Source organism: Gossypium raimondii, chromosome 6, assembly GCF_025698545.1.
Source record: "Gossypium raimondii isolate GPD5lz chromosome 6, ASM2569854v1, whole genome shotgun sequence".
Classification (NCBI taxonomy): Eukaryota; Viridiplantae; Streptophyta; class Magnoliopsida; order Malvales; family Malvaceae; genus Gossypium; species Gossypium raimondii.
This window is the reverse complement of record NC_068570.1, coordinates 729318-742566: the sequence shown is the minus strand read 5'-3', so window position 1 is coordinate 742566 and position 13249 is coordinate 729318. Positions and strand designations below refer to the sequence as shown.

The following is a 13249-nucleotide window of genomic DNA, read 5'->3' as shown; positions in this document are numbered from 1 at the left end:
TATAAACATATATTTTTTTAGCGCTTTTCATGTTTATTTTACGGTCTATTTTAAGACTGTCCCTTCCAATAACGTCATCTTCAATATTTAAATGTTCTCCCTTGAGAGTATAATACGCCTTTACCATTATACTCGGTACTTGTTGATTTTATAAATATGGGTGTGCGATCTAATATATATTCTTAAAGTGGAGTAGATGATAAAGAATCTAATGACCAACATGATAGGTGCTTGAAATGAATCCTCTTTCTGGATATTCCCCCAAAAGTTGGTAACGCTATGGTTAACCACACATTCTGTTCCCTTGCTTATTTCTTTACTTGAGGTGAACAGAAGTTAACATTTTTGATCCCATTGATTGATATTCAAATTACTTTTAAGTATGTCTGTCTATTATAAATATTGGATTAAATTAGTCATTTTACCATTAAATGGATTAATTTAATCTTTATACTATTAAAAAAATCACATAAGACTAAATTTTAATAAAATTAACATTTACTGTTATCAGTGTGTGGAGCTATATGTTATGAAAGTGCATCCAAGAACGTAAGTGTTTTCAACTTCCATATAAACACAAGATAAAAGTAAATGAGGAAAATTTTATTATCGCTTGCTTTATTGTCATCCTTAATTTATATTTTTAAATAATTAATTATTAAAATTTGTATAAATATAAAATACAATGAAATATTTGAATCTAACGACTATTAGAAGAGATGGGGTAATTTGCCATCCCAGGACAAAGGATGAAATTTTTAATAGGTTTTTTTTTAACACTACAAATATATGAAATTTTTAATAGGAATGATCGATTTGCTCTTTGATTTGACATATAGGGACTTATTTGACCATTTTTTAGTAGATGAGGAAACATACAATATAACTCTTAGTACAAAGGCCTCAATGATACTTTTACTGTTATTTTGCCATCCTAGATAAAAAAAAAACCAATAAAAGAGATTCACATCGCCACTTCAATGGTTGCAACTAACAATGTTATCAACTTGGATATGATTTTAACATTAGGGATAAATCTCAAAATTATACATGGACTTTGGTTTAATGTGCAAATTCATACATGAACTTTGATTTTGTGCAATTTTATACATGAAATTTTGATTTGATCCAATGCTCACAAATTGTTAACACAATTATTGATGTAGCAACATTTTATGTTTATATATTGCATACTATGTTTATATATTGCATACACAAATATTTATATTTATCCAATATAAAGGTAAATTGAAGTATTTATTTCTTTAAATATGTATGATTGAATCAAAATTAAGGTTTCATGTATACATTTGAACCACAATTAAAGTTTATGTGTATAATTGTACCAAATCAAAGATCAAGTATCAAATTGTATATTATCAAAGTTCATGTATAATTATGAGATTTGTCCCTTAATACTATATATATAAAGTAGATGAAATCAAATTAAATCTCAAATTTCAGTATATTTTGAGGGGCTAAAACTAGAATTAATCCATTTTCTCTCCCTTTCTCTCCACTATATAAGTGCCACCAACATTCTATTTTGGACATACAAAATCATCTCTAAAAATTTCATCCCCTTTTCTATTTTTTCTCTCTTAAACTTTTGAGAGTCAGCAAAAATGGGTTCAAGTTCGACCTGGACACCAAAGCAAAACAAGTTGTTCGAAAATGCTTTGGTAATTTACAACAAGGAAAGTCCGGACCGGTGGCAGAACCTGGCCAACGCTGTCGGGGGCAAAACCGTGGAGGAAGTGAAGATGCATTACTACAATCTTGTTGAAGACATCAAGCAGATTGAGTCTGGCAATGTGCCTTTACCCCCTTATGGTAAGAAACCAGGAGGAGGTAGCAAAGGATATAATTGCATGGATAGCGTACAAAGGTAGGGTTGGTAAAATACGAACCATTTTACGATTTTTTTAAAATAGTAGATGGAAATAATTAATGAAATGGGATAGTTATGGTAAATGCTTTTTTTTTTGTTATTATTTATGTTTTGTTACTCAATTTTTAAAATTGTTATTTTGCTTTTTATAATATTTTAAGTATTATTTTGATTGAATTCGATATCATTAGTCAATTGAATAACAACTTAATCGATAAAGAAATATATAAAAATTCAAATATTAAAATAGAATCTACGTGGTTATAAAGCCATTTATATATTATTATCATTTTAAAAATAAAAATAAATATATATATTAATTTTTACGAACTTTGTGGTAGACCTGATCATGGGTTGGATCACTTGCCTAAGCCTAAAGGCTTATTTGAAAAGTGAGAGGGTTTTAGCAAAAATATAGGCTCGAAAAATGATATTGGACAAAAAATAAGGCTCATTTTCTAAACTCAAATCACATCTCGATACTTTTTTTTTATATTTTTAATTTGTTGGGAAACATTTATTTCTATATTTTTAGTGTAGTTGATGTATTATATTTACAAATTTGTTTTTACATAAAAATAATCTCAAAATTATTATGGTCGACTCGGGTTTAGCATTTTTAATATGAGCGGACTTGAGAAAATTTTATAAATATTAAAACCATATATACTGAAAATTTTACTCTATGGTGTAATAACACATTTTTCTAGTATGTATATAAATATTAAAACCAGATATTCATAATGCATATTATGCATAATTCAATAAATCATATATACTGAAATCATATCCATGAATAAATTATTAATATATATTAATATTAAACTGAAAAATCATTAGCGAAAGAAGTTGGGTGAAACTAAATCAAAGTGTACCAACTATAAATATAAGCATCCATCAATGTTGATCAAAATCATATCAATGGTGGATCCGATCAGATCATTAAAGTTGAACCATTAAATAAAAATTTATAAAAATTATAAATTAATTCAACTATCGATTTTTTATCAATTCATAATAATTTACTTTATATTTAATTATAAACTATTAATTTTTATTCAATCGATGATTTGAACCGTTCCTAATATCATTGCTATTTATCAACATGAATATTCTCAACATCCATATAAATATGGTAATCTTGTCCACGTTCTACTCCATTGGTAACCCTAACATAAAATAATGCTTTTTAGGAATCCATATATATATATATCTCATTTACAAGCTGAGAAAATGATATAGATATATATATATTTATGTATATATGTTTCTCTTGCAGGATGAGGAATCTGAGGCTTCGCTGAAGTTGTACCTTCATGTACTTCTTTTCCATATACGTGCTTCAGGGTTTCACTAAAGACAATATTTTCATAGACACAATATAAGTATAAATATATATCCAATTAATTATAATTTAAGATTAAATCAATGAAAAGTATAATAGGTGAAGAATCGAAAATAAAAGAATATACACGTGTTGGGATTAAAGACCCACACATCATAATTACGAATGGTGAACTCAAAGTTAGGTAACAAAAGATCCAGAGCCTCCATCATAATCAACAATGTCAATGCCCCATTAGTATATATACTATGTTAAATGCATCGGTTTCATAGCATTGATACATGACGGAAAGTTCCTTGTATACCGTTGTATTTTATCTTTATGAATATATATATATGGAGGAATTTACTTGTACTAGTATAAAATTAAAATAATTTTACATGCTTCGTAATTTTTGTACGAATAATATTTTAACAATCGATCGTTATATTTCAATTGTATTCATGTATGTTAGGTTTTGTATAAAATAATTTTTTAACATTTTGTTTTACCTAAAAAATTAATCGTTCAATATATATTAATATAAATAATATGACAGAGTTATCGGATTAATTCAAAAATTTATGTGCATGAAAAATACATTTATATTAATAAATCAACAATTGGATTGTTAAATTATAGTTTTCAAAAATTACGAAAGTACGTAAAAGTACATTATTTTTATATTGATGTAAAAGTGGATATACTATAATCTATTTCCTAATTGAGTTTGGTACCTCAAATTAACTCGACGTCAATTTGGCCATAAAATGCTTAAAAGACTAATGGGTATATATCTATTTGAGAATTTTATATGATTATGTATACATTAATTAATCACCATAGATTTCGTCTCTTAATATGTACTCTTATATATAACTAGATTATGACACATTCATGATGTGAGTGATAAAAAATTTGACATAAAATTAAATATGACTTTGGTTGATATGATGAAGTCGAGATAGTAAAAATTAGGGATATATATCAAAACTACGTATGAACTTTGATGTAATGTGCAATATCATACATTAATCTTGATTTTGTGCAATTTTATATATATAATTTTAATTTGATTACATTTTCACAAGTGACTAACGAAATTATCAAATTAGTACTATTTTACATTGATATACATACACAAACAATTGTATTAATCGATATGAAAATAAATGTATATATTCATTTATTTAGATGTGTACAAATGAATCAAAATCAAAGTTTCGTGTATACATATTGACCATGATTCAAGTTTCATCAGTATAATTGCATCAAATTGCACATTGGACTAAAGTTCATGTATTAATTTGATATTTATCTCTAAAATTATAATGTTTTGGGTTCAAATCCCATCATCTGCATGTATTTTTAAAAAAATTTAAGCATTAAATATAAAAAGATAAAAATTTCTTCAAATAATATTTGTTGTTTTCTATAAATAACGTGTTTTTGATAATTTCATATACGAATTGGGACTCGATTGATGTGTAGCACTAATTCAATTAAACTCTTAAAAAATAGTATCGATAATAAATGAGTAACAACATATATATATATATATATATTTGTAATTTTGATACAATAACTATGTACAAATTTAGATATTATAACTACCCCTTTCCCACAAGCATCCCCTCGGAGTAGGGTTGAAGATTCGGAGGTGGTTCCTTAAGGCATGTCATCCCCACAAGTACATCATGTGCCAAGTTGGTTAAATAGTCATCGCATTTGTTTTCTTCACCGTAAAGTGTGATGAATTTTCACTGTCTATTCTTCATTAATCAAATCTAAGCAATCTTCATAAACTTGTCACGAGATACTATCAGAGCTACGAACCTTGTTGCAACAAAATTTGTCTGAGGGCCACGTTGGGTTCAGTGGAACAAACCTCCTGCTGGTACTGTTATTAAATACTGATGGAGCAATTCGGTGTAGCTCTCGAATGGCTTCAGGGGGGTCTCTTGCGAAATGAAAATGGAGATTGGATGGGAGGTTTTATGCTGAATATAGGGGTGACTGCTCGTGCCGAATTTTGGGGAGTTCGAGAGGGTCTGTTCTTTTAGATAATTTAATATTTGAATATGATGTTTTTTTTTTTGAGTTAATGAAAATATTTGTCACTATACTTTAGGTGAAAATTGAAATTCGTCACCATATTTTGTATTAATTGATATTTACTATTATACTTTTGAACTAAAGATAAATTTATCACTACACTTTAACTATATATTAAATTTTACATTTTATTTTTATTCTATTGAATTTTGGTACTAATGTTTGGTTTTTCTTGAAATTTTGCTATTCAATTTCAATTTAAAATTTGAAGACAAAATTAAATTAAAAATATTTTAAATATTTTATTTTAATAGCTAAGAAAATAAATTAAGTAACATAACATAACAATCATTTAAAAAAACTTTTTTTAAATTCAAGTGTTTCTTGCACTAAAATTCTAAGGCAATTTATTAATATCCTATAAATTAATTTATTATCAAAAATCAAAATAAAATATTTTAAATAATATTTTCCTCATAAATTTTGTTAATAATCAAAATCAATATTGAGAGGTAAAATTTAATTAAACAAATCAAATTTAGTGGTAAAATTGTATAAAATTCAAAGGTTAATGACAAAATGCAATCACATAATAGTTGAATGGAAAATTTACCCATATTCTCAAAGCTTAAGGGCAAAAATAAATTAAAATAAAATAAAAGAACAAATTTCAAAATTCACCTATGGTGACAAATTTACAATTTCACCTATTTTTTTCCCTTTCAAAAAAGCTTATCAAATAATTAGTGACCATTTTGTAGTGTTTTGAAGTTTAATGACCAAAACATAAACTTACTAATAATTTAGTAACATTGAATGTAATTTACTCATTAAATTTTTATCTTTTAACATTTCAACCCAAACATTATCCAAATCTTTCAATGATAATGAGACCTATTTTTCCATATTAAATCAAAATTCAAAAATTAAATCCAAATCCATCTTTAGACAAAAAGAGTCTACCTTTATCACTCATTACATTAAATTCCCAAAACATTTTTACCCCAAAGCTTCAATAGTGTACAGATTCGTCATATCGAACTATAGTTCTCACTTTACTAAGGTGCAATGTGCTAAAAGAAAGTAAATGAATTGATCACTCAAGTAACCAGACAATACATATAGGAATATATATTTGCAAACAGAACTGTTTTTTTTTTCATCTATATTGTAAAACAATGGGAAATTTGCAGGACCAGGGCTTCTTATATGCAAAAAATATGGAACAAGGAAAAGGATTGGTTTCATCTGAAAGACCATTGGATTTCTTCAAGTGTTCTCCCCTTTGTCTCAGGGACCCAGAGTGTCACAAATACAATGGTGAAAGCACTCACCACCATGTAAATTGTAAAGGTTCCTGTTGAAGATGAATGTAGGTTGAGTTAGCTGGGAAAAGCCAAAACAATAAATAAAATGCCTCAGGTTGGTTTTGAGTTGAGTTAATCTGAATGGAGTCAATTTGGGTTTCGATCATTTTTAGTTTTGGTTATTTGAGATTCTGATCATTTCAGGTTTGGGTCATTTTGAGATTGGTTTGAGCTAGATTGGGTTATAGGTTTTATAGTCAAATTGGGTTGAGACGAACTATGTTTTTGGATTCGGGTTAGAATTGAAAGGTTGGGGGTGCATGTGTGAGTGAGAGAAGAGAGAGATGTACCTCCACTGCTCCAATCCAAAAGCAAATTGGCAGTCATTGTAACCACCCAAGCAAAGAACCAGTTGGAAAGTGTTGCTATGCTTCCAGCTAGACCCTTGATGTTTATTGGAAGAATCTGCAATGCAGTATAAATGATTGAAAATGATTTTTTTACTATATTCAGCAAATTTCAACGAAAGAGCAATTATAAGCAGTCATGTGATTGAAATTGGATCCAAGTAATTAAATAAATCAGCTAACATCTTTACTGTGTTGGTAAGGTTGAAGTTTGGGAAACTTGATGGTTTGATTCTAGCCATGTACACTTGCTATATGAGGGTTTTTTAGTAGTTTATTCTGGGTTTAAATTCTACTATGGGTAGGTCATGTCTAGATGATGTTTAAAGCTTTGTAATAATGCCTTGACCATACCAATTAAGTCTTAACTTAATTGGCATCGGCATTGTTGTCAGTGTAGGAGCACGTGGGTCTGAATGCATTCAAAGGTGTTTTATTCTCCTATTTAAGGGTTAAGGAGGGATTATGGATGATTTTAGGCATTGCACCAAAAATAATGCCTTGACTATGTTGGTAAGGTTAAGGTTTTAGGAATTTGATGGTTTAAGTTCGAGTCTCGTTATGTGCACTTGTCATGTAAGAGTTCTCTTACAGTTTATTCTAGGTTTAAGTCCCACTATGTGTGGGCCATGTCTAAATGATGTTTATAGCTCTTTCCAATAATACCTTGACCATGTTGGTAAGGTTGAGGTTCTAGGAACTTGACGTCTTAGATTCAAGTCTAGTCATGTGAGGGTTCTGCGTAGTTTATTCTGGGTTTAAATCCCACTATGTATAAGCCATGTCTAGATGATGTTTAAAGCTTTACGGCGATCAAAGATGATGTCTAATAATGTAAAATGTTGATACCTCTGACATTATAACCCAAGGAATGGCACCCATTCCAAGAGAGAAGGTAACCACCATGGCCTGAAAGAAAGAACTAAGTTAAAACAATTGCCATTCTAGCAATAAACATAGTATCAGAAACAAGAAAAGTAAACATACCACAACTCCAACTACTGACAAGATTCCCATAATGCTATAGACACTAGAGTCACTAGATACAACATCCTGGATCAATTGCCAAAATTCAAAAAATGTTTATTATTTAGGTAAAATACTGAAAAAAAATGAAGTATAAACTTTAATATAATTGAATTGGTAAAAGTATCATGGAAGCCCCTACTTTAGGAGTCAGATTGCATTTTGCCCCTTTTACTCAAAAAATGAGTAAATTGGTCCTTGTACGTTAAATAAAAAAGCAAATAGGTCCTTTTTGTTAAAAATAACTAGATAGTGACACGTTGTGTGCCACATGAACCTCATGGTTATGTACAGGGACCAAATTTTATAGTAGAAATGGATGGAAATTTTAACAGAAGGATCAATTTGCTCTTTGATCTAACCTCCAGGGACTAATTTGCTCATTTTTTGAGTAGAGAGGGCAAAATACAAATTGACTCCTAATATAGGGGCCTTCATGGCACTTTTACCTAATTGAATCATATGTATATATATCATTGGTTTACCTTTAGAAAGAATGATACTGCTACAACTAGGAGGCTGAGAGTCATTCCAAAAGAGGAGACCTGAAAGTAAATTTGCAAACAATGATCTCTTTTTTGGTGTTGGGTCCTAACTCCGCTTTAGGCACGTTTTCGGCCCTAACCAAAATAGGTCAGGGGTGTGTCGGAATGGTCAGTAGAGTAGAGTGAACTTACTATAAGCAGAAGCCGGCGGCCAGCTTTGTCCACCAACCATGTAGTTACGGCAGTAGCAATGACCTAAGTGTGCATAACTTCTGGTAAGTTGTCGTTGTGAACCAATGAGAAGAAAAAAGCTGTGGCATTTATTCGAGCTATACCTGAATGGCACCAACTCCAAAGGTGGCTGCATTGCTTGATTTAACTCCTGCTCAAGTCACAGTTAAATCGACTCGTTAAGCCTTTGAAATTCGAACTTGAACGTTAAACTAATAAATATTGCTTAACATAACATAAGCATCAGCAAACTTTGGATATGAGCTTACCAGCAGCTTCAAAAATTGTACTGGAATAGAATAGAACACCATTAATGCCACTAAGCTGTTGCAGCATAAGTAATCCAATTCCAACCTGAAAGATCCAAATGAAACCAATTAGATTCCTCTTTATCAGGCTATCAAGACCTAGGACAATTGAGATGAGTGGAAAGTTAAAAGAATAAAGCTTGTAATTTGCAAGTAAAATTTACCATCAATGGAAACCAATATCTCCTTTCTTTGAGATCTGCAAACCGAATCGTAGTTCTTCTAGTGGTTGATGCTACAGATCTCTGTCAAGTTAATAAGCGACTTAAGTTTTGAACAAAGAACTTGCAAACATGCAAGTGGCAGACCATGTTGGAAGGTTCGCAATTGAAGAAAAAGCTGTTAAACTGCGGTAAAAGTACCATGGAGGCCCTTGTAGTAGAAGTCAAATTGCGTTTTACCCCCTTTACTCAAAAAATGAGAAAATTAGTCCCTGTATGTTAGATTAAAGAGCAAATTGGTCATTTTTTAAAAAAGATTCACCCATTTCTATTTGGTGTAACTAAATAACCAATCAGTTACACGTGATGTGCCACATGTAGTTCGTGTTGACATACAAAGACTAGTTTTTAACGGTAGAAATGGATGAAATTGTTTATAGAAGGACCAATTTACTCTTTGATCTAACATATAGGGACTAATTTGCTCATTTTTTTAGTAGAGGGGGCAAAGTGCAATTTGACTCCTAGTACAAGGGCTTCCATGGTACTTTTACCGTTAAATTGATTATTATTACCTTGATTTCATTCACTTCAATAGAAATATCAGCATCAAAACCCCTGAGAACTTGCAAAGAAGTTTCAAAATCTTCTGTCATACCCATTTTTGCCTAGAATTAGGAAAGGAAATGTAAATCAGGTGATCATATAACTATCTGTGCAAGAATGCTCGAGTTATGACCTCATTCTTGAGCTTACCAGCCATCGAGGAGATTCTGGAATGAAAAATAGACCAGGTATCAAAATTGTACAAGGAAGTATTCCTGCCAAAGGACAACATTAGTGTCCAAATATGAATCTATCTCATAGATTTTACTGGTAAATTCTTTATACATCACTCGGTGACGTGGAGGAGAAAGTTGATCATTGCAACAAAAGAAGTGGATAGCCAAGTTATATTAAAATGAAGCAATATGAGACCATTTTCTGAATTTGAAATCCATTTAGATAGAAAATGAAATAAATGATCAAATTCAATTATGACTTTAAAAAAATGATTACCTAAAACTGCAAGTATCCTCCACTCAACAAAAAGTCCAAGTAGATAGGCCAGCATTATTCCGAGAGTGACAGATAGCTAAACATTACAACATTGCATATTTTGAGTAACCTAATAGGTGATCAAAGCCTTCTACAAAGTATTCATTAACAATGCTAATGGTAAACAGAGCCAAGGCCAACCTGATTCACTGAACCCAAGCTGCCCCTCAAATTCTGAGGTGCTATCTCAGCTATATATACAGGCACCTATACATAATAAACACAATTCATACACTTTAAACCCTTTTGAACAAAAATTCCATCTTAATAACCGAACATTTTTCCACGTTACCGTATAAGAGATTATTCCGACACCAAAACCTTCCAACAACCTTCCCATGTAAAGAAAAGATGAATCCTGCAAAATGCAATCAAGTTATTTTATACCAATGTTGCTATATCAAGCTTGGGTGATATTAACTTTATCATCAGAACTCACTCTTGCAAAAGATATAGCAAGCCATCCAATTATATTAGGAATTGCAGCAATCATTAAAGACTGCAATGAACATAAAAAACTATACTTAGTAATCCAAATCTAAAACAGAAAACAATGCTTTGAAGGGTAAATGTACCATGGAGGCCATTATACTAGGACTTGGATAGCATTTTGCTCCCTTTACACAAAAAATTGGCAAATTAATCTCTAGACGTTAGATCAAAGAGTAAATTGGTCCTTTTGTTAAAATTTTCATCAATTTCTACTACTAAAAACTGGTCCTGTATGTCAAAATGAAGTACAATGGCATGCCACATGTCATTGTTCGGTTATTCTATTAGTCATGCCGGTTTTTAACTGTAGGAATGAATGAAAATTTTAACAGAATTGACCAAATTGCTCTTTGATTTAATGTACAAAGACTAATTTAACCATTTTTTAGTAGAGAGAGCAAAATGCAATCAGACACATGTGCTTCCATGGTATTTTTACCCGCATTGAAGTTATATTACTCAGAAACGGGAATGCATCTAACACGGATACTTCAACAAAAATGAAGAGTCCGAGCAGCATAGCTTTGAAGGAAAACCAGTGATTTGATTACCCCTTTTCGTCCAATACATTCGGCTATCTGACCACTGGCTATTGCTCCAACCATGGCACCCACATTTGATAAAGAACCAAAAAGAGAAAACTATCCCACAAATAGAACTTATTAGCAAGATTTAAATAAAAGGGGGGGGGGGAGGATAAAAAAGGATAAAAATTACCTCTGAGACTGTTAGTCCAAGATCCTCGATGATTGCGGATTGTGTAGGAGAAGAGTAACCAGACTAAAAAAACAAATGAAACCCAATTTAGAACTTCATTCAAATGGTACCAAACACAAAGCTAAATAAGAAAAAAAAAAAAAAGAAGAGAGAGAGTAAAACTTACAGTGAAACCAAATTGGATAGGACCCAAAGCAACAATCAAAACACAAGCTACAACAGAGATGGATTTATCACGAAGAGCTTGAGAGGATCCTAACATACTAGACCCCATCCTAGAACCCATACGATACCAGCTTCCAGTATGTAGAAATGGCTTCCTTAGATCCCCTCTTCCATCTTCAGCATCATCCCTGAAGCTCATCTTCCTCTTCTCTATACCAACAGTGACTTAGACAACAAAACAAACACTTGGTGATCACCCAGACACAAAAATCAAGGACCCCTTCTGCTAGTTCTTTTAGGCTCTTGATGTTATGAGCTGGAAAATGTAAATAAATAAATGGGGTGCTACTTGTGAATTATATAATATATGAAAAATATTTGGGAAATTTGAGAAAATGGGATTGGAATTTAATGAATCAAACGTGAATATTGTGTGTTTATCTATAATATAAAAGCTCACTTGCTCAGCTGTAATGGAAGACAACCGTTAGTTCCAGCTCAAAAATTACCATTAAAGGTCCTTTTCAAGTTCTTTAACTGATGGTACTTCTTTCTTCTTCGATTTTAAGGTGTCGACCTATTGGTATAGAATCGAGCTCAGCAACCACTCATAGTTTTGATAAATTATATTTTTTAACTAATTATGAAAATGATATTTAGGTTCTAATGATTGAAAAGTGTACGAAGTTACAACTAAGAATTTGTTAAATGAAAATTATTGTAAAAGAAAATGAAGTTAATTAGTTAAATTTTGCTATTAGTTTTGTTACCAAAGTTGCGAGAAATGAAAATTATGGTGAAAAAAAGAGGAAGCTAATTAGTTAAATTATGCTACTTTAATCCTTTCTAGTTTTGTAGTTTTCAAAATTGGTTAATTTTAGTTTTGGTAAATTACATTAATAGTTACTTAATTATGTTTTCTTTCATTTTTGGTTATTCAATTATGAAAATTTACAAAATGGTCACTTAATTATTTAATTTTGTCTTTTTTGTCACCCAACTATCTTGGATTTTTGGATATTTCCATTTATACGTTATCTAGTTGGTGAACAAGAAAGACAAAATTTAATAGTTGGGTGACCATTTTGTAACTTTTCATAGTTGAGTGATCAAAAAAGAAAAAAGAATCATAGTTGGGTACTTTTCAAGTTTTGAAATTTTAATTACGATCCAAATATTAGCAGTTAAATTCGTTTATTTAAATTCATGTAGTAGTCCTGTACTATGTGTATAGTTGTAAATTTAGTCTAGATTCTCCAATTATATCATTCTAAGTCCTTATACTTTTCAAATTCAAATTTCTTTATTAACTTAAATGACATTGTTAATTAACAAGTAGATATGTCATTACACATATGATAATATGTTTGTTGCATCAAATTTTGAAAATAGCAAAACTTAATGAATTTAACAATTATCATTTGGTGATGACAAAATTTTTAAATTCGAGAAGTACAAGGACTAAAATGATCAAATTAAAGTACATGAACTAAATCCACAACTTTCATAAAGTAAAAGGACTAATAGCATAATCTAACCTTGCTAATCTCTTTAGAAACTTGATAATTATGGTTTTAATTCC

At 30.5% G+C, this 13249-nt stretch overlaps 2 protein-coding genes across 3 annotated transcripts; one reads left to right on the top strand and one right to left on the bottom strand.

Annotated features, from left to right (window-relative positions):
* The first annotated feature begins 1558 nt into the window (after positions 1 to 1558).
* Positions 1559 to 3665, top strand: LOC128041925 (protein RADIALIS-like 3). The gene is made up of 2 exons (XM_052632860.1): positions 1559 to 1888; positions 3171 to 3665. Exons 1-2 carry the CDS (start codon positions 1626 to 1628, stop codon positions 3193 to 3195), a joined length of 288 nt encoding a protein of 95 aa, XP_052488820.1. The 5' UTR covers positions 1559 to 1625; the 3' UTR covers positions 3196 to 3665.
* Positions 3666 to 6196: 2531 nt separating this feature from the next.
* On the bottom strand, positions 6197 to 12279 carry LOC105773930 (sugar transporter ERD6-like 6). 2 transcript variants are annotated; one of them, XM_012596147.2, is made up of 19 exons: positions 12128 to 12279; positions 11669 to 11983; positions 11503 to 11565; positions 11337 to 11426; positions 10733 to 10792; positions 10586 to 10651; positions 10435 to 10500; positions 10255 to 10330; positions 9952 to 10016; positions 9771 to 9863; positions 9199 to 9279; positions 8996 to 9080; positions 8831 to 8877; positions 8688 to 8750; positions 8496 to 8555; positions 7972 to 8037; positions 7834 to 7893; positions 6928 to 7042; positions 6197 to 6627 (listed from the first exon to the last, which is right to left on the bottom strand). In XM_012596147.2, exons 2-19 carry the CDS (start codon positions 11864 to 11866, stop codon positions 6515 to 6517), a joined length of 1467 nt encoding a protein of 488 aa, XP_012451601.1. In that variant the 5' UTR covers positions 11867 to 11983; positions 12128 to 12279; the 3' UTR covers positions 6197 to 6514. The 2 variants fall into 2 exon arrangements, with proteins under 2 accessions (XP_012451601.1, XP_052488781.1); XM_052632821.1 differs by lacking the exons at positions 11337 to 11426; positions 12128 to 12279 and having other exon boundaries at positions 11669 to 12092.
* Positions 12280 to 13249: the final 970 nt, after the last annotated feature.

Excerpts from the sequence above, each read along its gene's own strand:
- LOC128041925 (XM_052632860.1), top strand. The coding sequence starts at position 1,626 with ATGGGTTCAAGTTCGACCTGGACACCAAAGCAAAACAAGTTGTTCGAA. Across the intron at positions 1,889-3,170 it reads TGCATGGATAGCGTACAAAG|GATGAGGAATCTGAGGCTTC; the intron begins GTAGGGTTGGTA and ends TTTCTCTTGCAG.
- LOC105773930 (XM_012596147.2), bottom strand. The coding sequence starts at position 11,866 with ATGAGCTTCAGGGATGATGCTGAAGATGGAAGAGGGGATCTAAGGAAG. Across the intron at positions 11,427-11,502 it reads TTGGACTAACAGTCTCAGAG|TTTTCTCTTTTTGGTTCTTT; the intron begins GTAATTTTTATC and ends TTTGTGGGATAG. Across the intron at positions 6,628-6,927 it reads TTTGGATTGGAGCAGTGGAG|GAACCTTTACAATTTACATG; the intron begins GTACATCTCTCT and ends CATCTTCAACAG.